The 26,373-nt window shown below is 34.8% G+C and overlaps 1 protein-coding gene across 5 annotated transcripts in view; it reads left to right on the top strand.

The window, feature by feature from the left end:
• Positions 1-26,373, top strand: part of LOC5564188 (GTP-binding protein RAD) — a 147,955-nt gene that overhangs the window by 108,045 nt on the left and 13,537 nt on the right. For all 5 annotated transcript variants that reach the window (XM_021844276.1, XM_021844277.1, XM_021844279.1 and 2 more), the window contains 2 exons: positions 16,290-16,508; positions 16,573-16,658. In XM_021844276.1, coding sequence (XP_021699968.1) covers positions 16,290-16,508; positions 16,573-16,658 — 305 coding nt within the window. The remainder of the gene's footprint in view (positions 1-16,289; positions 16,509-16,572; positions 16,659-26,373) is intronic.

Raw genomic sequence — 26,373 nt, 5'->3', positions numbered from 1 at the left:
AATCGTATAAAGGTTGGAATGAAACTGAATAATTTCTTGCGCATGCAAGGTTCTTAAATAAGCCACAGGTAACGAAATTCTTGCATGCGCAGTGATGTGGGGACGATGGTGGAATTTTCCACTGCTATGTACCATACAGCGATGCTGCGATCGTTCTGCTCGCTGGTGATGGGTGTGGTGGTGGTAGTTGAAACTCTTCGCTGGGGTGCTCCTTCACGTTGTATATAGTTGGATGGATGGGTGGTCGGCTGGATTGCGTACATGCTTGATCATGTCATGTAGGTCGGAATGATGGGAAAGGGAGGCAAGCAAAACTAAGGGCGATGACATATTGCAGGAGTAGAGAAGGGATAAAAGGAGAGAAGAGAAAAGAGTCAAAGCTCTCTCAATGCAAACTATATGGAAAACGCGCTTACCTGGTATACTGAAGGCGAAGCAAAGAGGTTCAAAGAGATCTGTGGAAATCATTTGCTGCTTCGACGCGCAAGAACGCTAGTGAACGCTAGAGAAATATGATATGACTGCGCTCGTTTTTGGCGTAAATGGAGCACGGATCAGAACGTTTGCTAGTAAATTAAATCCACAAATAGGGAATTTTATAATTAAATGAATTAAGTTTAGTAACTTATCATAATTACAACTGATTTATTGATAAACTGTTACCGTGATAAATCAAAATCCGGACAGGACCAATATCCGGACACTCTGGTGAAATTCAATCATTTCAATGTTAAATATCCTTCCTAGTGTGAGAATATTATTCCTACTATTAATGTTAAATATTGTTGACCATTGTAACATGAATTGACATCAAGTTAGCCTTGTAAAACATAATTAAAGACAAAAACAAAAGTCGGTTCCGCTAGGACGCGTTTGCTTTCAAAATTAACGATAACCAAAGAAATTCTACTCAATGCACCATCGCGTTTCGGCGATTCATCACGCGTTTGTTACGTGCTTATCATATGTGATTCATGTTCTGTAGTGATTTGTTTGTATTTTGTTCTCGGTAAAGTCAATAGTTTCGAAGAAATTTATGAAATGCATGTAATTCTTTGCCAGAAGAAGACTGTCCGGATACTTATATGTGTGGTTTCGAATCCTGACACAGTGTGTTAGCATAAAATTTTTCAAAGTTCAAAAAGAAATACAACATCATAATTGTTCGAAAACCTAGAAAACTCGTTGAATGTTGAACCGTTGTGATTTTAAATAGTATTAACTGAAAATGTTTGTAAATTATTTGTAATTATTGGGGGAACGATGCACATATCACAAGTATTTTTTGAAGACTTCAAAACCTACGTTTTATGATGTTTCTGTATAATCCAACAGAGGAACAACATTAATTTTACAAATCCATGAATCTTTGTATCGTGATATCAAGGTATGTTTAATGTTTTTTTTTTAAGAACTACTGCGATTTTTTGACTGTCCGGAATTTGATGCACCGATGTCCGGATTTTGATTCATGTGTCCGGATTTATGGACACGACATGATGCAGAATTAACTCATTTTTCATTCAATTCATTGTAAATTTGGTGAAAATTATCAAGTTCTAACCTAAAAGCTATCATCTCAAAGTAATACATAATAAAATAACGATTAACGAATCGTATGCAAGCATTTGAATATGTGTATCATCTTAGGTGTCCGGGTTTTGATGCATCACAGTAATCAGTATTTTTGTTTTCTATATTATTTTATTGCTTTCTCCAGTTGATAACTACTTTAAAACATCTTTTATCATTAAATGTGGTGGAAGAATCCCTACTTGGTATTGTTGGCGAAAATGAAAAACTGTTTTCGATCGAAATGGCATTTGAATATAAACAAGAACAGGGGTGACTAATATTTTGCTTGTTCAGCACTAATCTCTCTTTTAAATATCTAGATTTTTCAACAATTTTATTACAATCATGAATAATTATAATTCGTCAATCATCTATTCCTTAGTTCTATTTGTCTTGTTTCCTGTATACATTTTCCTCATAAATCGAGATAAAAAGATGTCGAAGAATATGATCAGTTGATCATGTAAGCTCAGGCTTCGATTTAAACTTTCATCAGTTTGAACATTCACTCTTGTGTAATTTTCAGAGTACTCTTGGCTTTATGTGACTCCATTTTGCTGATTTGAAGAGCAGATTGTTTGCTGTTAGATGATTTGACAGCAAATAAACAGAAATACAGAATGATAATACTGACATCTAAATTTGAAAAAAAAAAAATATTCAGATGGATTTTCCATCGAAAATTGAAATTCATGGTAAAAGCAATATTCTCCGTCCCAACCTCACCTCCCAAATAATCTATCCAGCCCAATGTGAAACAAAACAACGCCATTATGGCTTCCGGGCAATTCGATCGGATAAGTACACACTTAAACAGACACTCGAAGTTCGGTAAAATAAATTACCGGAATAAATCGGTGAACTAGAAATTCACTGATGATTCGGTATTTGGTAGCCTGATTACCGACATCCGTAAATTAAAAGACGAACGGTCTGTGAATTCTCACGAATTTACCGAACACGGTGAAATATTTTACAGATTAACCTGTAAATCAGCCATTTTACCGAAATCCGTAAAACTAATAGCTGAGTTTCGGTAAATCGTGTCCACATTACCGAAATCGGTAACCTGTACAGCGAGAAACGTCAATTCCGCCATATTATGTTTTCTTTCAGCTCTCGTGTTTCGATCTGATGCTTTTGAGTGATAAAACCGGGTGTTAGAGGCAATTTTCTTTAATATCGTGAACAGAATATATGCCAAATATAAGCAGCTACGCTATACGGTAAGATTTCTTAGAGGGAAATTATTTGGTCCTATACTCACGAAGGTTAACATGTTTTTTCAGATGGGTGATGACCACTTGCACTCGACAAACGCTGTCTCTGCACATAATTGCGTATAGGGCAAAACAAATTCAAGCGCCCGGGTTTATGTCCTGCTCCGCAAACGCTATCTTTCTACATGCAATTTTACTGTAAAATGTAACCTTGGTATTAGCTGAAGCACGAGCAGATGGATGTATTGGCCACTGGATGATGATTTTGGGATTACCATAAGTTTCAACAAGAGCAAGATTAGGCCGAACAAGTGAATAATAAAATAGAAAACATGATTGTTTATCTTTTCTTGCGAATAGGAATCCACCGGTGATTTTTTATTTCCACAATAAAAATACAGCTTTTCTGTAAAATAAATTACAAACCACACTTTTTCTTTCGGTAAACGTTACCAATCAGTCGGTAAATTTGACAGTTGCAGCGCCAGTCCTAGCTTACAGACGTGTCGGTAAATTTTTCGTTTACCGAAACGATTACCGACTGTTCAGCTGTTGAGATTTCGGTAAACGAATCACCGAAGTCGGTAATTTTTCCTTAGTGTGTAACTGTTTGTAAAACGCCTCAAAAAACAGGAAATCTTCCTAGAGTTCTTGATTACGATTCAATATCAAGCATCAGTTCAATAAAATTTTGTGAAATATCTAGATATTTTGTGCAACACTATGGCTTACGTAAAACAAACTTGCTCCTTGTGGATCACTTGTCAATGCGGTATATAAAAAATCGACAAGGCATGTTTGATAAAATCTCAAACTATATTACTTAGTACAGACAGAAAGCGAGGATGTGAAAGAGGAGCGTACGCGTTGAAGGTCTCTCCATGCATGTTGTATGAAAATTGCGCTTACCTGGCATACTGAAGCGATGCGAAGAGGGATGGAAAGTGTGGTCAAGCGTGAAAGCAGTTCGTGTGGTGCTTCGACGCGTGAAAACGCTTGAAGATAATTTGAACTATTATTGGCAGCACTAATATTGCGCGTGAATTTCGAACTGATGAAAACAGTTGGGAGTAAACTAAATTAACAAACACAAAAAAAAGTTCTTTTTTATATTTGAAAAAAAAATGTGTGCTTTGTACCACTGAACTGATCTTATACAATAAAATTCCCCAACTCAAAATTATCACTCGGCCATTCCGTAGAAAAAAAAAAGAAAACCACAATGTTCCTTGACTTATAAATAAGAGAGTCGATTTGTTATCAATCATTAAAACCATAGCTTTTACTTTAATAAAGCGGGAAATTGCTCTCAAATTTGATCGATTATTACCCGTTCAGAAAATCAATATTTACTTAAAAATTAACTGCAATTGGAACCATTCGTGATCTTGTTTATAATATCGATGATTCAAGCTTAGAAAAGATTCCCATAAAACATTTACAGTACTCGTAGAAAAGGTATGCAATTAACATACTATTTCATTCCATAGATACAAACATGATATAATATCTATAACTAGTGTATTGTTTAAACTTCCAGTCGTCGCGCGGTTCACCGTCAAAACCACCACACTGCTGTTGAGGACGAAAAGCGAGTTTTTTTTTTCAAAAGTGTTGTGCAAAATACAACATCGCGACGACTGAAGTGTTAAGTGAATTTAAAGAAATTATTCGTTCATAACAGCAGAAGTTTAATAATTTAAATTTGTGTGGAAAAAGGCATTCAATTTCAAAATTCTCGAAAATTATAACCTTTTTTGAAAAAATATCCGGTAGGCTTGATAGATATCATTTTTTTAATTTCTTTATAAGTATCATTTCAAACATTACATTCAATTCTTCTGTGTGTTCTGTGTTATTAGACAACACTATCATCCTTACTTGGTAAAACAAATTTAAGATTTTAATAACATTTTATTAACAACATATTACATTTCATTTGCCGTAGCAGTTCAGATTTTTACAGGTGAGTTGATTTCACCTGCTTATAGAAGAAAAAAAAAAACACGTTTTCAATTTACTTAACTTAACTTAACCTTAATATATAACGCATTAATCGTGGCAATAGAAGATTGTAACTTTTTTGCCTGAAATTATTAATTATTTTATTTGACATTTGTTCCAATATTTCAACACTGGATATTTTATGTAACTCATTAGTACTATATGTACAAGGGAGGAAGCTTCAGAATCATTTTCAAAATTTTATTTTGAATTCTCTGAAGAGCTTTTTTCCTGGTTACAATTACAACAGCTAGTCCATATTGGTACAGCATATAACATGGTTGGCCAGAAAATTTGTTTGCATATCAAAAGCTTGTTCTTGAGACAAAGTTTTGATTTTCTATTAATAATGGGATAGAGACATTTTACATATTTGTTACATTTGACTTGAATGCCCTCAATGTGATTTTTGAAAGTTAACCCTCTAATACCCAAATTTTTATTTTCGATTTAAATATTATTTTTCGTTATCTAAAATCGTTCTAAACACGTTTTGGGCATTTATTTATTTTTATTCGCAAATTTTTAAATTTTGGTTTTTGATTTTTATAATTTTTATTTTTGAACATCCCTAGCTTTTTTCATTTTTTCTTGAAGCCTTCTCTAGTTGTTGATTTTTGGCAATAATAAAAATTTTAATTGTTACGGTATTTTGAAAAATATTAAATTTTTAATTTTTTTTCGGAGCGTATTTTATTTTCCGTGTAACTAACGGAAAAACAGGTTTGAAATGATTTTAATACCACCAGGCTCTTCGTTTGTGATAGGTTCATCGTAGAAAAATAAAAAAGGTACGATTTTTTATATTACACGTTAAATGAAGCCCAGGCATTTGTAGGTTATATAAGAATGCTATTTTTCAAACAATTTCTAAAAATACAAAAAAGTTTCAAAAGTCATAAAAAACTTTTCTGATATGCGTGTTATGCGTCAAGGTATAAGCCAAAAATAAAATCATTTTGATTTCCGAGCTACGAAAAAATACACAAAATTCCAAAGTGTACCCCGTCTAAAGGCGGGGTTGGGTATTAGAGGGTTAAATTCTTATCTAGCATGAGCCCTAGCTACTTACCTTCATCTGACCAATTTATTGGAACCCCTCTCATCGTGACAACATGTCTACTTGAAGGTTTCAAATAAAGAGCTTTTGGTTTATGTGGGAATATTATTAGTTGAGTTTTGGAAGCATTAGTAGAAATTTTCCATTTTTGCAAGTATGAAGAAGAAATATCCAAACTTTTTTGCAATCGACTACAGATGACACGCAGGCTTCGTCTTTTGGCGGAGAGGCCTGTGTCATCCGCAAACAAAGACTTTTGACATCCCTGAGTTAACTCAGGTAAGTCAGATGTGAAAATATTGTATAATATTGGTCCCAAAATGCTGCCTTGGGGAACACCAGCTCTTACAGGAAGTCTTTCAGACCTGGAGTTCTGATAATTAACCTTAAGTGTACGGTTTGACAGATAACTTTGAATTATTCTAACAATGTATGTTGGAAAATTATTTTTTTTTTTTCAATTTTACGATCAAGCCTTCAGTACCAAACACTGTCGAATGCTTTTTCTATATCTAGATAAGCAAGACCAGTAGAATAGGCTTCAGATTTGTTGGAATGTATCAAATTTGTTACACGTAAAAGTTGATGAGTGGTCGAATGTCCATGGCGGAATCCGAACTGTTCATTGGCAAAAATTGAATTTTCGTTGATGTGGGCCATCATTCTGTTCAAAATGACTTTTTCAAAATGTTTACTGATGAAGGAAAGCAAACTGATTGGACGATAGCTAGAAGCTTCTGCAGGATTTGTGTCTTGTTTTTAAATTGGTACAACCCTAGCATTTTTTCATTTGTCAGGAAAATATGCTAATTGAAAACATTTGTTAAAAATATCAACTAAGAATGATAAGCTACTTTCGGGAATTTTCTTGATGAGGATGTAAAAAATTCCATCATCGCCAGGAGCTTTCATATTTTTGAATTTTTAAATAATAGTACTCATTTCTTCCAAATCAGTATCCCAGTCTATTTTGAAGAACTTGATTTTCTATTGGACTAGTAAGTCCTTAATTAAAATTGTGCGCGCATTCAAACTGCATAGCAAGTTTTTGAGCTTTTTCGCAATTAGTTAGTAGTAATTTGTTTTCTTCTTCCAATGCCGGTATTGGCTTCTGAGGTTTTTTTTTCAAAATTTTAGATAATTTCCAAAAGGGCTTAGAGCCAAGGTACAATTGAGAAATTTTATTTTCAAAAGTTTTTGTTTCTTAATTGAGAAAAACGTTTCAGGAGTTCTGTTTGATCTTTCGACCTTGACACTTGCTTTTGCCGGAGCGAGCGACGAGGGCAGGATCAAACATGTCGCGCGTCGGTCTCGTAAGTGAAAAAGTGGCGTGATCGGTGAGTTCGGTTGGAGAAAGTGAAAAAGTGCCGCGATCGGTTAGTTCTGTTTGATCTTTCGACCTTGACACTTGCTTTTGCCGGGGCGAGCGACGAGGGCAGGATCAAACATGTCGCGCGTCGGTCTCGTAAGTGAAAAAGTGGCGTGATCGGTGAGTACGGTTTGAGTAAGTGAAAAAGTGCCGCGATCGGTTAGTTCTGTTTGACCCTTCGACCTTGACGCTTGCTCCTAAGCAGTGCGTCAAGAAAGCCTTAGCAGTTTTTTTTTTTCCTTTTCGGGTCGCGCGCCTATTTTTTTTTCCTGACTGCTTTTTTATAGCCGAGCAAACGAGTGAAGCCTAAAGTGGATTGTGGCTGCTCAGTCAAGGATAACGGATCAATTGGTGAGCTCGTTTCATGCTACTATTTCTAATCTATAAAATATGTATGACTGCACATTCAATCGTTACAATGGTGGGATGTAAATATGATTTTTCAACAAACTATGGATGGTTCGTCACTGTGAGTGTCGACACAAACTCTGATTCATGATTTATTTATGTTTAACATTTTTTTTTTCAGAACACCTCTTATATACCTTAATTTTTGTAATTAAAAAAAACTTTGAATGGTTCGACATTACAAGTGTAGACTTGCGAAAGGTTCACTTTATTCAACAAACTTTGGATGGTTCGCCACTGTAAGTGTCGGCATAAGAATAACAGTGTTCTATGATGTCCCAACCAATCGAGTTTTTTGTTTTTCTTTTCAAATGAGTAAAATATAATAACACATGCTTTCGTCCTGACATCAGGAATGTTAATTTAGGTATTTGTTCAACAAACTTTGAATGGTTCGTCACCTCAAGTGTCGGCATAATTTTCCTCTACATAGAAATTGTTCATATCAAATGAAAATATTATATTTACGTATAAGCATGTATATATCTCACAAATCATTGTTTATCATGGTCTAATCGCTTATCAAAGTGAATCCTATGACCCAACGATCCTCCCCATTAACAAACATCCCTCCCAGTAACCTTTGTGGAGATGCAGAGGCAAACACGGTCTCCAAAAAGCAAAGGTTACACACTAACATTCCTTCCCCCAATCCCACCTGACTGCAAGGACGTGGCCGGCGCCGTTATTGACCCTATATAAATAGAGGCACTGAATTATGCACACTGAAGAAGATTATGGCCAATTCCCAGAACTTCTAGTTGATTCTTTGTGCATTTTCACTGACTTCGGTCAATCACGGAATAGCAACCATTGATATGTGTAGTCAGTCTAAGCTAAGCTAAGCTAAGCTTAATTGAGAAAAACGTTTCTTGATTTCTTCCTGCAAATCCGGCCATATAATTTTCATAGCAGTATCGCGAGTGCGTTGAAATTGCCTTCTTCTCACGTTTTTTTTAAGACGGTTTATCATCATAGTCTATAATCACGTATTCAAATTTTACTTCACATTTTGGAACTGCAATGCTCCTGGCTTCAACAATGGAATTCGTTAAAGTTTCAAGAGTATTGTTTATATCAAGTTTTGTTCGAAAGAAATGTAAACAGATTAGAGTCAATTTATGTTCCATATATATACCAGTCGGCTTGATAGCTATCATCATTATACACAACCAGTACCATATATGTTTTGATATATTTTTGTTCTCTTGAATTAATTAATTTAACTTTTAAGTAGTTGTTTTGATAATATGTGATAGTGATTCATATTTAAAAACTATGTCACGAAAATCTATTCATTGGTTATTTAATTAATGTAGTCAATCATGTATTCAATCAGATTAACAACAACTTATTTATTCTGTTATATTTTTTCCAATTTTTATGTTGTACCATGCCCACACAGTTACGAATCATCCACAGTGACGGATCACTTTGGCGTTCAACATCGAATAACTTGCCTAAAACATAAACGTTGACGTAAAACATATTTTTCCCATGTTATACTATTTGTCTTCTACCATTTTTAATGTTAAGCACAACATTCAACCGCTAAATAACGGTGTATTTGACAAATGTTTAGTTGGTACCACACAGCTATCATTATAAGGTCGTTTTCTGTAAGAAGTGCCGTCAGCATTCATATGCTCCCACAGGTGGTAAAATTCAAATGTTATAGCATAAAACATGCTTGTTCGCCTTGATTCAGTATGAATTCATCATTGGAAAACATTTTTCTTGATTGTTGATTCTAAATACCAAATATTAGCACTTCTAACTAGTGATCCATAATATGGACCAGGAAATGATTGTTTACCACGGTTATGGATCACATCCAAAGAATGTAGATTTCTGCCATTTTAAGCATTGGATTCGACATTTTTAGACAAAAGCACTAAAAATAAAACTAATAAAACATCAAGGTTTGTCAATTTCGTTTTTTAGCAGACAAAAATGGGTGGAAAACTTGGTATGGAGCGAAAACAGTTCATGTCTCAGTTACTACAATGCAGTATCACAAAAAAGGGCATTTTACCCTTGTTTCCAGCACTAATACTGCTATTTTTTGCAGTAATATGTGACACATTGTTAACTTTCGCCAAATCAAGCAAAACAGATGCATTGAGTTGAAAATCTCTTGGTTTTGCGCACTGATCCGTAATATGTCACAATTTAATCCATAATATGAAAATTGATCCATAATATGGTTTTCAGAAACCGATACAATTTTTTAATTTTTATGCAATCCTATGTAAATATTACATTCAAAACTGTTTACTATATGAAGATCCAATTTGAAACGATTCAATTCGTGCTATTAAATTACGTTTACCATGTAGTTTTATTGAATTTTATAGGTTGGACTCCACACTATTTGATCCATAACTCCGAATGATAGCCTATGATTGCTATTTCTGCTTGTTTCATCCAAGTTGTATCGGCCCTACATTGTAATTTCTAGCGGACTTGAGTGCGGATGATGACGAAAAATAAACATGCTTAGTGATTTAAATGGTTTTCTTCGCACGCCATCGAGAAGCAGTCTTCCTGCTTGATGAGAAATGATTTTAACAAACTTGCTACATTCTACAGAGTCGCCTTTACAGGCCTCTGTTGATGCGAATGGGACATGGGAAAGGAGAAGAAACCGAATAAAGCAGCCGTGCGCGCTCTCTCTCTGGTCGCAGGCAGCATGCTGCTGCCGAAGCATAAAATCAATGAAAACACGGAGCGCATTGGAACTCTTTCGAAACCTCTCCCAATATGCCATACCATAGACCAATCCAGTTGCCTGCGTAGTAGTGCAATGTTGACAAAATTTTCTTTGTTTGCTGTGAGAATTGTCACAACATTGCTTTTGTTTGCTGTGAGAATCCAAATATAAACAGAATTGCTGCAAAACAACCACTTCCTTGTTGGCCTGCCGTTGACCGAAAGCTCAATAACATCAAACAAACATCGATACGTTTTCATTCTGAGGAAATCGACTTGTGTAAGATTGATTGTGCGTTGGTGTTCGTGGCGATTTGCTTGGGGACCTCTATTTTTACCTCTTCTCTTCTCTTTTCGCCAACACTTCACTTCACTTCTCTTCTCTTTCGGTATGTCATCGGCCTAACGACGTGGTGCGTGTGTGGGTTATTTGGGGTGGATGTTAGTTGTCGGGATTAGAGGCCGAAATACTCGCGGCGGCTCGAGGTTAGAATGGACAGGGGTGTGAGGGACACAAATTCAACACGGAAACTTCGCGTTGGCGCGAACATAACGTGCGTTAGAAGCCTGATTTGCTGCTGAACAGGAATTGCTAAAGAAATTTCTCGCCGATTCCTTGCAGAAATTTTCTACAGCGACTCCCGTTTGAACTGACATCTCTTTTCAACTGCGTACTGCGATCAGAAAAAAACGCTTCCTTGATCGATTCCTTGCAGGAATTTTCCATGCATCAAGATAGGCCAAGAAATTACTTGTCAGCAGCGAATCAGGCTTAATACAAAAATGTGTACATTTTATATTTTTCTACATTCAACCTATCATACATAAGAAGAGGTTGGTGGAATTGAAATAATTTCAAATTGTTTTTTCTGTTAGTTATGGCTGGTACGCTGATCATGTGTACTGTGCAAAAGGATAGGACAAGAAACGACCAAGGAATGATTCCTCTACCAAAATTACTTGAGCTGTACGCTGCTAAGAAGTAGAGCTGATTTCGTAACATCGGTAAAGCCTGTCATACAAATCAAATGGAGCTGTCACTTTGCCGTATACGGAAAAATGTTCCGCTCAATTATTCGACAAGTAAAAGTGACATTTCGCTCATACTGGATCAGTTGTCAAAATTACTTTGATAAAAAGGAGAAATTTTACTTTACGTTTCAGGTGCATACCACGCATTAAGCGAAGTATGCACTTCAACAGAAAAGTAATCGCCTATCTCGATGCGTGGAAAATTTCTTGCAAGAAACGCTCAAGAAAAGCATTTTTCTTTGATCGCAGTACGCAGTTGAAAAGAAATCTCGCGGAACATTACTAAAGGACCTATCTAACATTGAGAGGCTCTCTTTGTTTACTTTCTCTTTCATTAATAACTGAGTCACATTAACCTCTTCTGTTGCGTTTTTTGCATGAAACGCTAGTCAAGGGAATTGACTTTCGATCTATAGTGAAAAACTTCCCAAAATCATTAGTATTCCACTGTTATAATCGAAAGAGAACGAGAGAGGAGAGAATCTCTCATTTGTACATAGGTCCTTTAGTAATGTTCCGCGAGAAATGTCAATTCAAATGGAGCTCACTGTAGGAAATTACTTGACCATTTCTTGGGCAGAAATTTTTACTTTTCTTGAGCGGGACAGCATACTTAGCTTTACACGGGAAATAAAATATGTTCCAGAAAAAAAAAAAAAAAAAAAAAACAAAAAAAATGTTCTCAAAAACTCAATTTTTTATTATTGTCAAAAATCGGTACCCACAAGAGGCTTCAAGAAAAAATGAAAAACGATAAATAGGGTTGCTCCAAAATAAAAATTAGAAAAATCAAAAACCAAAATTCATAAATTTACAAAATAATTATTCAAAACGTGTTTAGATCGATTTTAGATAGCGAAAAATGATATGTGAAAAATGATCGAAAATAAAAATTTGGGTGATACAGGGTTAAACCAATTAAAAAAAATGAAAATCACTATTTAAGAACTATTGATCAACTGTGAAGATAGCAAAGCAGTTATTTCAATAGTATGTTTATAGAAATATTATTTGGTTTTCATTTTTCATAGGCCTCCAAGCGCGAAACGCAACATACTGTTAACCATCTATACTTAGGTAGCGCGACTAGTCAATGGATGAGAGATTTGATTTTTTACGCATCCATCACATGCCGCTGTGGGGAAAAATGTTTTATTTTCTTGATATAAGACGGTTCACATCGAAACAGTTAGGTGGAAAAGGTAGGAATATCCATTCTCTATGTTCTACATACGTTTGTTTTTTGGTATTATTGCACTACTTTCATAAAAATTGATATTCGGCTGGTAGGAGCACTAGTTTGAGGTTGGAAAACCAGGATATTTGAGGTTAGTTTCATTGGAACTTTCGCCTGAGCGATTTTTGCCCTTGAATAAAACACGTTTCGGAACATTCTCCGCTGCCTCTAAAAATACCATTGGATAGAGAAATGAGTTTTTCTACCATTGGATTTCATTCAATTTCATACATTACTTCACTTAAGCAGTGAAAATAAATATATTCCTCCGAATGTTTTGAAACCATGAATGGGTTTGACATTAGCTGTGATGGTAAATCCACCAAAATGGCTTTGGTGAGTGATTTTGACGGATAGCGCCGACAATTTTTGTCGCATATGATTCATCGAATGTAGCGCGGTTGTTGCACCATGGCCAGATTCATTTCCCGAGTGCGTGCACGGAAAGAAATAACAATTGTGATTTAAAAAAACAGTAGCGGAAAATCAACTGATGATCATTGTCGTTCTACCTGTGGTTCTACTATTATCAAACGTTTTAATAAAAATAAAATGCTTTTAGAAGTGCGCAGCAATGGTAAATCGGTCTGATGTATTCTGCGCAGTTCATATTTATTTTCCACACGTTCTCCAATATTTTTTTTAAATCCACTTCGATACCGTCAATCCGCCCCCAAACTGGATGGCGTACACTCAGCTCAACGCAATTTATAATTAAGTATTGAGTTGTATATATTAGTATATATTAGTTGTGGTGCTAGAGGACATTTTGAAAATCCACTGAGATTCTTTCAGAAACCCTTCTGAAATTATTATATGTAGTTATTTCTTTGATCGTTCTGATTTTTCCAATAACCTCCTTGGGACTTCCTATTGGATTATCCCAGAAACCCATCTTGGGTTATTATGGAAATCCTTTCAGGATTCTGCTGTAAAATTCTGGAATTCTGCCAAAAATGATTTAATGATTGCTTTCCAGTGTAATGGAATCTATTTTAAAAATCTGGGTTCGGGGATTCTCACAAAATTTCTCGGGATTTCTTCTGGAAATCCAATCGAAATTATTATTTAAATTCTAATATTTTCCTCGTAATCCTTCAGTATTTCTTCCGTGAAACTCTTTGAAAGTTCTTCAAAAATCCCTCAGAGATTCTTTCCGAAAAATGTCTTAGATTATACCTATTATTCTGAAATACTCTCGGAAAGACGCCTGAGACTATAATAAAAAAATATATATTATTTCACTTCACTTTCTTCCGTGCAAATTCTTGGGATTCTTTCGGAAATTCCTCTGGAATTATTTTGTAAATCCCAATGGAATTCTCCCAGAAATCCCTGTGGAATACTTCCAAAAATCCTGCTAAGAAGCTTCCAGATGTCGGGGATTTTTTTTTTAAATCTTTATTTATGGAAATCATCCGAAAATTCCTCTGTAATTGTTTGGAAATCCTCCTTATATTCTTACAGAAATCCTTCTTATATTCTTACAGATTTATTGCTATTGATTTTATAGTTTCTGCCTGAGATAATTTTGTATATCCAGAATTTTTCCGAAAATTCCTTCGTGATTCTTTAGAATTTTTTTCTAAGATTCTTTGAGAAAAAAAAACTTTGTGATTCTTCTGGAAATTCATAAGGAAGTGCTTTTGATTTTTTTCGTGATTTATCAGTGATTTTCCTTGGAAATTTTCTTAAATCCTTGGCGGAATTTTCTGAAAATCCCTCTTGAGTTCAAATGGAAATCCTCCAAGAAAACTACCGGACAGCCACTGGGACTTTAAAAAAATACCTATGAGATTCTTTAATTACTGATTTCTTTTCCTGAGCATCTTTTGAAAGTGACTTTTAAATGGTTCTGGAAATTCCATTAGAAATTATTCCGTAAATCTTTCTGGAGCTCTTCTGGACATCGTAATTATTCTGGAAAATATTCATGAAATCTTCTGGATGTCTGTGACTTTTCTTCTATCTTTCAGGGATTCTTGCGAAATAACTTCTGGGATTCTTTTGGATATCACTGTAAAAAAACATTCAAAATCCATTCGAAACTCTGCTGAGATTGTTTCAGATATTTACGAGAATCCTTGAAATAATTCCTTTAGAAATCTCCCTGATAATATTTTAGTGATTTCTCTGTGGTTCTTCTGTAAATTGATCGAATCCCAAATCCGGAAATCCTCCTTTAATTCTAAAGCAATTTCCAGAAGAATTTTCAGAAGGATATTTTTAAGAATCCTGGATATTTTTCCCTAAGAATCTCAATGTCATTTCTGGAAAAATACCAGAACAATTTACGGTTGAATCTCACGAAAACTTCCGGTAAAATTCTTGAATGCTTATCATTCAAGCAGAATTCCAGTCGTGTTTACGGATGAATCTCGGCAGGTTTTACGGAAGAATCCCAGCAGAATTTCTTGAAAAATTCGAGTGAGAACGACACGTTGATAGCCTTCCCATATCTTTACTCTTCCACAATACAGTTGTTGTGCAAGCGATGTAGGTACGATAGGCAAACAGTTTCAACACTATTGTGCATTCAGAATAACTTTGGACCGAAGTTCATAAGAGAAATGAAATATCACCGAAAGTTCGCCGAAGTTCGGCGTCGGCATTCTACCGAAGTGCTACACCGACAAAGGCAATCCTTATGCGTCGGCAAAGCACCAAATTAGAATGCCGACGCCGAACGTCGCCGAAGTTTTGACTGCCGAACTTCTAATTGTCACTCGAATTGTCAATAAATAAATCGCACTCGCTCGTTCCGCGTGTGTAGTGAAATGAGATGGATGGATATGGGTTATGAAAGGGGTCCGCGTGGTCTGTAGGGATTTGAATTCTAAACTTGTAACCAACTCAGTTATTGGGTCACCAAGTGGCTCGGTAGCTAGTGATCCTTTATATGCGAGATACGCGGAAGTAAAATGGAATGATTTGGCAACAGATTAGCAGTGCTGAGTTTGCTTGGCGTCGATAATAATATTGTAACACGGACATGACTTCCTCATTGGTAAAAATTGTATTTTGTTTCGTTATAGATCTTTGAGCTACATTTCAAAATTAATAAACAGCAGAAAAAATCACCAACTAAATATTGCATTGACAAAAGTTAAAAAAAGGGAAATATTTCACATTTTTGCTCTATGCAAAGCAACTTTTACCCAAATAATTTCAAGCGGATTACATTACTCCTCCAGAAAATTTCGAAACAAACATAACGCATGTTCGTTTGGCTCACGCTTTGACAGCTCTCGCTGCTCGATTGGCTCACACTTTGACAGAAATGTCAGCTTCCGCGAATCTCTCTTATAAAGGATCGCTATCGGTAGCTTAGTTGGTAAAGCGCTCGTCTAGCATACAAGAGTCCTGGGTTCGAATCCCAGCCGAGCACGTGGATTTTTTTCATAATTTCACCCATAATTTGTCCATCTTTACCAGGCGTAATGAGTTAATTAATTTAATAACCATGCGGATTGGATTACCGAACAGCTCAATATAAGCGTCAATTTGTATTGAGAATATTAATTTTTTGTATTCATCTTCCGTTGTGCTTTTTTTGCTTCGAGATTTCATTTTTACTACCACTGAAAAAGCCATCTAATTCCTTTTTCAGTTTTGAATATCGTCCTATAAATTAAATTCAACAATTTATTAACTCTTTTTTTTCTATTGCAGGTATTGTTAATCGCGGAGATTCTTTTAGAAGAAGAAGGTCAAGAAGTAACAGTCTTGCTCCAACCAGTCCTGTATATGCTCCAGAAGAGGTGCTTCCTCCAAATAACGGACCAATTGATTCTTTTTACGTAGCTATGATTGGCGCAGCAGGTGTTGGTAAAGCGGCTCTCTTGTCACAATTTCGGTCCTCTGAATGCATAAATGCATATGATACACGAGGTATGTATCAGACATATAATTAAGATAGTAGCCACGGAAATAACATCATAACATACGCTTTCAGAATCTACAGGGCCGCAAAGCATATCCATAATATTGAATGGAGAAGAATCTGAACTGAAAATTTTCACCGACTGCACTGGGAACAAGGTAATTAGAGTGAAACGGAACAAACGTACGAGTGGGCAAAAACTTTTTTTTTAAGGTTTTTAGCTCAGTTCAAATGCTATAAATGCCATAGTTGTTCAAATGCTATTCAAGCAAGAGACTTTCACTTCAATGTTATAACAATAACAATCGATTAAGAATTGAAAAGTTGTGGCTGTTCGTTGTTTTTTTTTACATGAAAATAGTAACTTTCAGTTGAATTTTCTTTGAATAAAACAGAATAAAAATATTTTTTTCATTTTTTTTATCAAGGCGTTCCTAGTCCTATCATAAGGATGCTTTGATATCTTTGATATGTATTAGTTTTTCCATAAATACTTGGAAATCATTTTTGGCCCATAGTGGGGCAAAAAGCTCGAAACAGGCAATTGTTCGAGCCAAATACCGTGGAAAAATTTGGACATGGCCTAAAACCCACATATGTATTATCTATAAATTTAGCGATATTTGACTAAACGTGCAAGAAAAGTCTTCAAAATTTTACGTTTCTTCTTAGTTATAAGAGCTATTGTTTTGGGTACATATATAACAATTAACACGCTAAGTACCGACATGGTCAAAAAATGTGAACGGTAATCTTTGCACGTATTACTAAATTTAAAAAGAGGAATTACTGGAAAAATATTTATTATTTTATTAATTATAAAGAAACATCTTTATCAACATAGTGGTCTGTTGCAAGAAATTTGAGGAATCGAGATAATTCTTCGCCTATTGTATTGGAATATTCTGATAATTGGATTGATCAGTTTGCATCTAAAATTTGTCCTGATTTTGTACCTCGTCCTGTTAATTTTAAAAATAATCATATCAATTAGTTTCCTGAGTTACATTTACATTAGAAGAATTAAATTTGGCTTTATCTATTACTAATAACACAGCTCCAGGTATTAAATTTATTGTTCTTAAAAAATTACCTTTTGAAGGAATAAATCATTTGCTTTCCATATACAATTCTTTTCTTATACAAAATATTTGTCCATTGGAATTTAGATTAAAGTAGTAAGTATTCTAAAACCAGGAAAAGATCCTTTTTTATTTGATAGTCGTAGACAAATAAGTTTATTATCCTGGCTTTGTAAATTAATGGAAAGACGATTCAAGTCTGGAATTGTGGGCTGAAAAGAACAATATTTTTTCTTCTTCTCAATTCGGTTTCAGAAAAGGTCGAGGTACTCGAGATTGCACAGTTCTTTTAGCTTCTAAAATCCAATTTTCTTCCAAAAGAAAACAAGATGTTATATCTACATTTTTAGATGTTTCTGGCGTATATGATTCAATACTTATTGATTTACTTGTCCAGAAAATAAATAATTACAAAGTTTCGATCTTGTCCAATTGCCCTGGGCTTGGGATTATATTTTCCAGGTAGCGATGAATTTTGATAATTGATCGCTGTTGTTAGTAGTTTTGATTAGATGTTGGGTGAATTTCAAAGCAATGGCAACCTTTTTATTACAAAATTTAGATTTTATCTTCTGACCTAAAGATTCTGGTGAAACTACTGTACTATGCAATTGGGCTGCACTAGGCTATCACTCATCAAAATTACTTTCACTTCGGGAAAATATAATTTCTAGCTGGCGAGAAGATTACGAACTGAGGGTGGGTTAGAGCACAATCAGACCCTTGAATGTGCAATGTGGGGTAGTAATTGGGAAAGCCATTGACGGTTTGTAATCTTTTACGAGATTTTCGAAAACCAACAGGGGCGCGTGCACCGGGTTGCAGATCAATAGCATCTACCTACTTAAAATAATAGAGCAAAAAGCCGTTCCATGATTAGGTAATGTTTAGCGATCTTCTATGGTGTTCTAGTACTATAAAATTCTTCACTCACTGGGAATTCTGGCCTTGATAATATCAATAGTGATAAAAACATAAAATAATACCTAATACTTAATAAGTACAATGTAGCTTCAATGTAGTAATAAATGAAATAAAATCAATTTTCTATACTTGACAAGGTTTTGAAGACAATCAATGAGTGAAAGAACTACCTATTAGAAAAGCCACATCAGCTAAGGCTATACATATACAAATGTTGGTCATAGGGTCTATGACTGATTCTTATCTAATAGGGGCACTAGAAGACCACGCGGACAATTTCGAAACAAATTATTTTTATACATCGGTCTTACAATCCGAAAGACTCAGCTATGCTGCAAAGTCATTTTATAAGCTATTCATTACTACTGTTTAATTGTTTTTAATTCTAACAAAACTACATAATTAACAAACTACATAATTAACTCATAAACATCATCAACAGTGATTCTGATAGTTTTGTTAAAAATATAATAATAATGATGTGAACTCTACTAATTTAATAATGGCCATAATACATTGTGCAATCATTTCTCTGAATATAAACTTCATTGCCTAGTTCTTCAAACGTGCATGATAAAGATGTTAATAATGACAGCGAGTGCAGAAGAATGGATCGAAGTGATTTTTTTACTGTAACTTTCTTGAGCATAGTGCTAAATCGTAGTTTGAATACTAATGACTCTACAGCAACAAAAATAATAATAATACATTTAAATTGAATATCTTTTAATTACTCAGTAATGCTAACAGACGGTAAATGGTAATAACAATGAATTTATATAAAAATGGTGTGATGTGAAAAGTGATATAATGGAAAGTATATCTGAAGTGTATTACGAAAGTTGATGAGTGATAATCGGTGATATACGTGATAGTGTCGAAAATAAAAGTGACGATAGTGAGTGATGAAATGAAATGGGGAATGAGGACCTTTTAATAAAACTATTTCGTTCTTCACTTTAACCACTCTAGTAGCATTTCAGTCCTTATCATAGTTTGATAGTAGTCTGAACTACTAGACTGCAAAACTACAGCAAGGGCTGATTGCTGCTAGGGTACACAGTGACCATTTGAGCAACATTGCTTAGGAACGTCTGTGTGATGAACGCAATAGAGGCTTATAAAAGCAAATGCTGGGAAGGAGCTTAGGGCAGATTAAGAGTGCCAGTACTACCCCTATCGCTACCGACAAAAAAACATGTTTCGATCTTGTCCATCTTGGCTTTCATTCAAAACTATGCATTTTCATTATAATGGTTCATCAAAAATGTTCCGTTATATTTATTTTGGCCTTCCTCAAGGATCTTGTTTGTTTGAGTCCATTTTTATATAAATTATTCACAAGTGATATTTCAGACATAATTCCTAATAATTTTGTTTAATTCAGCTTGCTGATGATAAGGCTATTTCCGTTAGTGGAAAAAATAGAAAAAAATATTCGTCATTTCATGCAAATTTGTTTCGGTTCCGAAAACTAAATTTATTAGAGGTATTCACTTAAGGTGATTATAAAACGAAGCCAAACTGGTGCACAAGACTGGAGAATCTGTAAACAGTTCGCGGTGAAAACCAATCAAAATGCTTGCTTGCTGATGGTGACCACTGTAATAGATTATCAACACGGAGCGCTGTTTGGTTCTCATGTCTTGTGCTCATGAAAATTTGAGGTTTGGCTTCGTTCTATAATCACCTTAAAGTCGCGTAAAATGCAGTTTGGCCACCTTAAGGAAAAGTCGATAAAAGTGCTGAAAATATTATGAATTTTTCGAATGTTTGCATAATTTCCAACAATTTTTAGATGAAAACACTAGATCCGCATGATTTCCTTTGTCTTATAAAGTTCATGGACGAATGATTGATTTTTCAAAATTTGTAATTTTTCGAGTCGATTTTTTGATGATGAGGTGATATGAGTACCCCATTTTTGATTGCAAAATAATATCGTATAATCAAAAAATTAAATTATGTTGTTACTACACTTGAGTTATTAGTATTTATAAATACTCCGTGCAAGAAAATATATATTTTTTAAGAACATTCTAACAGTCAAATACCATCATTCTGAAATGATAAAATTTAAAAGAGCCATTCGGGGCAACATGAGCAATTTTTTCGATCATCATTAATTTAATTTTCTTTGAGTTTTGAACACTGACCTTTAACATGCATATTGCTTCATTTCCTCATCAGCTTTGCGATTGCATGTTATCTTTTTTTTTTTGTTTTTTTTTTTTTGTCGGTAGCGATAGGGGTAGTACTGGCACTCTTAATCTGCCCTAAGCTCCTTCCCAGCATTTGCTTTTATAAGCCTCTATTGCGTTCATCACACAGACGTTCCTAAGCAATGTTGCTCAAATGGTCACTGTGTACGCTAGCAGCAATCAGCCCTTGTCGTAGTTTTGCAGTCTAGTAGTTCAGACTACTATCAAACTATGATAAGGCCTGAAATGCTACTAGAGTGGTTAAAGTGAAGAACGAAATAGTTTTATTAAAAAGTCCTCATTCCCCATTTCATTTCATCCTTCACTATCGTCACTTTCATTTTCGACACTATAACGTATATCACCGATTATCACTCATCAACTTTCGTAATACACTTCAGATATACTTTACATTATATCACTTTTCACATCACACCATTTACATATAAATTCATTGTTATTACCATTTACCATCTGTTAGCATTACTAAGTAATTAAAAGATATTCAATTTAAATGTATCATTATTTTAATTGCTGTAGAGTCATCACTATTCAAACTACGATTTAGCACTATGATCAAGAAAGTTACAGTAAAAAAATCACTTCTATCCATTCTTCTGCACTCGCTGTCATTATTAACATCTTTATCATGCACGTTTGAAGAACTAGGCAATGAAGTTTATATTCAGAGAAATGATTGCACAATGTATTATGGCCATTATTAAATTAGTAGAGTTCACATCATTATTATTATATTTTTAACAAAACTATCAGAATCACTTTCACTTTCATTTTCAAATTTTCATCACCATAGATTTTATTATAAAATCACTATTAGCACTTTCACAATCACTAAATTTAATAACGACGAGTGTAACGCACAGTTCCACCAAACACCAATTCATATATAACGATTGATCACACGTTGGCTTCGAAACTTAACCACCATTGCTGATTAGTACAAAGGATGCTACAGCTCGTGTAAACGAACTGAAACATCAACAACCAGCACTGGTTTATAAGTAACTAATGAGCCCTGGCGGTCCCTCCGTTCGAAGAGGACCTGATAATATGCCGAAACATATTAACAGATCCTCCGCCTGAATGCAGCCGTTTCATGATAAATCATGAACCGTTAGAGGTGTGCCAAAGTATTGGGAAGGTGATATGTTTCACAGACGGGTATTATTATGGTGCACCTTCTACTTTGGCACCGTCAAACCCTGTGATCGTGGCCAGGGAGCTTTGCGATTGCATGTTATCTCAGATGAAATTACAAGAATTTATGAAGTTTTCAAGGGGTGCTCATTTCACCCCATTGGCCAAACCGCCCCGACTACCCCTACTTGTGGTAAATCTTACCGCATTTGGTGTTCCCGCATTTCATATTTGCATTTCAAACGCAAACAGCAAATTTTTTTCCCATGGCTAATCTATTACACATTACGGACAGTGAACAATCCTTTAAAACTGATGAGCAACATGAATTAACTTTGTTCAATTTGATCTGAATTCTAGCTTTAATCTGACCTAGGTAACTGCAGTCAATGAGTGCCTACCCTATCCTATACTATCTCGCATGTTATAAGGCTCCATGTATCGTCCTGATTCGGATTGCCCGGACGCTTCGAATCCCAAACATCGGCCTCAATTTACCCAAAAAATATTATTTTGTCATTTGTTTTTGATGAAGCATGTAGAAGATGTTTGATAATCCAGAACGTAAAAAAAACCGGAATTAAGTTCAAAAACAACCGTTAATAATTAATAATATAATAAAAATATAATAAAAACGCTATAATTAGTCCCTGCCCTTGGGTGATGGGATTGACGGTGATTTATCAAGTGAATACATATTGTTGATATTGTGAAATTACTCTAATGCAAATATATTGACCGCGAAAATTAATCGTAATTATAACTTATAAAATTTAAGCTAGTTTAATAGTTTTAAGTTATATAATGACATGTGTTTCAATGCTTTAATATATTTTACACTTGATTTATCACACCTTCAGCATGAGTTTAGTTACTGTCGCATGATCTAACACCAGATAACTACGCGTAATGCTGGAAGGACCGGCAGGGCCTACTACCAGTCTCTACTAACACTCAAATCACTAACAAGACTGGGAAACCAACGATCACCTTCATCAGTGGCACTATTTCTAATAGTATTATTAGTTCAATATACATAAATCTTTTTCAGTAGACCACGAGGCGCAAGAGTGGGTACGGGTGGTCTCTGCGTCTCACAGGTCATTGAAAATAGACTTTTATGTTAGGTTTACTAACAATGTAGTAATTATTACCTTAGTAATACCGTAAGGTACCGTAATTCAGCGCATCGCAAAAATCCGCGTATTTGGTCCATTTTTTTGTTGAAATTTAAGAAAAATTTTGAAATGGTATGGTATGATGGTAATGCATCATAATTCCAATTAAAATTTTCATTAATAATAATTTACGATTTTTGAGAAATATCCCAAAATGTGAATTACGGCATTCTACGGTATTGCGTTATCTAGTAAGGTAGGTTATAGCGGTATTAGAGATAGTTTAGAAGTGTTATTGATATATGTATAATAATTAGAAAACTGATGACGCTGTTGTTACTGAAATGTTTAATTTTTACTGTCTTTTATAATATGATATAATATTGTTGAACAAAATTCTGTAATTTATAGCTTATTTAATTCTCTAAACATTTTTGCACTACTTTGCATTTATCACACCAACACTGGCGACATTAGCGTTCTTTGGGTAGTATTTCTGGTATGTATTAGTAACCTCTATCGTTTTTATTCTAACGATCATAACATAATTATCGTGAGCGTAGTAGTGGAAATAACATAGAATTAGCTTTTGTATTTGTAGTTAAGGTATTATGGTATTAGTTGAGATGTGACACTTTGTTATTGTCTATGAATATACCGCTTTGATGATATCACATATATTTTCTAATTCTCTATTTCTCGGTACACCGGCCACGGGAACGTCCCTCGGACTCAACGGACCAGCGATGGACCGCATCTCAAGCTAAGTAGAAACATTATACTGCATACTATTTTTGTTTAAACTGAAACAACAACTTAACTTTTCGGTCCCTACATATTCACCCGCCCGATAATACAGCCTTTCCAATCTGGAAACTAACTTGAGACATTATTCAATTGAATTCTCATTTTGAAAAGACCTCAGAACAATAACAATACGACGAACATAAAACACATCGCTGACCATACCGAACACATTTACAGTACATTTCGATTTGATACTTCATCACATAATTATCTATAACTTGGAATCGGTACTACAAGTTGCCAACATAGATAGTCATCTCTCCTAGAAATTGTATTGATTAGCATTCCAGCGCGACCTTTGGAAGATAAGACTTTTTAAAACCAAACACTTGACTCATATTTTGGAATAGATTAGAACAATAGATTGGAACACATCATTGACATTGTTTCAGACTAGTAGCGTAAACGACTAAAATACTAGAGAATACATGACATACAAGACCTGAAAAATGACGAGACACTTCAGATAGTTCTTGTTCGCGTATAGATGGAAGCACATTTCATGTTTTTCACTTCAATAACGTTCATTCGGGAAAATGTATATTCCATCAAATCGCTATCGTTTTAAATTCGACCGCAATCTATATAATTAACATTTTCTGTCTATCATGGTCAAAAGATGCTTGGAGATGACATTTGTGCTACAATTTGTCAACATAGACTACTACTACTACTGTCGCTTCTCCATGCGTAAACAAGAATCCAAATTGCTCAGGACTAAAGGCTGACTATACAAACATGACTACGGGAGGGAAACTGAAGCAAAAACAATTTAATAAAACTACTTCTGCACAATATTCAAACAAAATAGTGTTAAAGCGGGCAACATAGCCTATTCCGTCTAAATATTGACAAAAGTAGAGGTAAAATTTGCACTACGGGGTCCAGCACAGACAAAGAAGCTGTCATACACTCAAAATAATCCAAACGTCATTGTTACGTGGAAACATACGTGGTTTTTTTCCATCGCACTTTCCACGTACACGGTGAAAACCAAAAATACTAATTAGTGTGACATTTAATATACCCTCGATATTATTCATATTTATCCTTCACAATGCATATCAAATATGCACCGGATTATTTTATTTTATACATTATATTACATATCTGTGATTAATATTTCACTAAGCTTTTGCATTACCGAAACCTATTCTTAGGACTTAAACTGATTCATTTTAGTTCCGGACCTAGATGCGGAAACAAGCAACAGCGTGTTCCCCGTGTTCCCTGAAATAAATCTATTGCTGAGTTCAGCGTTTGTAAAATAGTTTGCCTGTTGGAGAATCCACCGCAATATCGTAATATTATTATCATCATTCGGCATTATGCTTCATTGTGAGTCTCGGTATCTTCAGGTATGTACACGGGATGTCTCAAATCTACACGTCTATAATCGAAATTTCTAAACTTTATTCCAGGGGAGTTGCCGCAAGACCGGAAAGCATCTCACTCGTAGGATCACTCAAGTCAACGATGGAAAGGAAAGGCAGCCTACTGGGAACTAAATAATAAATCTGAACATGATTAATATGAAAATAAATGAAAATTTGCAAAAAAATCACTTTCTTTCATTTTCAGCCTTTGTTTACAATAATTCAATAGAAAAAATGGCTGATTTTATTCAATACTTGGGATTTCAGACGTTTATGCATCAAATGAATAATTTTCAAAAAATCATTTGCTAAAATAAAATCCGTTTATACTAACCAAAGCTTAACGCGTTAAAATGCATCACAATGAGTGAATAGACCGAATATGGTTTTAGAATGGTATTCAACTTATCTAGCATTTTATTTTCTTAGCGTGTAGCTATTACGGGGATCGTAGGTGACGATGAATGAATCATGAATGAATGAATGAACCAAAGAACTTGTTTCACTTCATCGGAGAACCGCGTAATAGCTACGTGTTTTTGTTCGTACATTTCACCAAATAGCTTGATGGAACTCAAGGTGCATTTCCAGTGAATTTTACTAGGATTCGGTATAGCTGCAAATAGTTTTGCTTGTATTTTTGGTATTCTTTTCGATTTAATGATATAAAATAAATAATGACTTTTGTTCAACCGCAGTCATTGTATTTATTCAACATTAGATACCGACACAATTTAATTTAAGTTGTTAACGAAATTGCCTGGTTCTAATACAATTCGGGCTCGAATCTTCCGCCAAGTGGTCGCAGACGATGCTCCTGTGCCAGAGGGAGAATGTCACAAATATGACTATTTTTTCACCATTACACCATATAATAAGTTTACTTACGCTCAATTTTCATTAAAAGAAGAACAGTTTGGCCAGCACCGTCTCTTCCGGAACCGTTTGCAAATCTGATTCACATTGCAAACACTATTTGATGCCCCGTTTGACGCCTTCCAAAAAAATGGTCCAATGATTGTTTTAATAATAGAATTCAAATTAATATGAGAAAAACTTAATAAAAATATACTTTTGAATTTAGCAGATAAACGAACAAAATCAATCTACCAACTCTTAAAGTTTATTTACAACCGACGCCATCTTTGAATTGATCACAACACAAAATGAATCATGAAGTGAACACGGTCGAAATGAAGTGGAGCGT

The sequence above is a fragment of the Aedes aegypti genome, chromosome 2, assembly GCF_002204515.2.
Source record: "Aedes aegypti strain LVP_AGWG chromosome 2, AaegL5.0 Primary Assembly, whole genome shotgun sequence".
Taxonomy (NCBI): Eukaryota; Metazoa; Arthropoda; class Insecta; order Diptera; family Culicidae; genus Aedes; species Aedes aegypti.
This window is presented reverse-complemented; position numbering and strand designations above follow the sequence as displayed.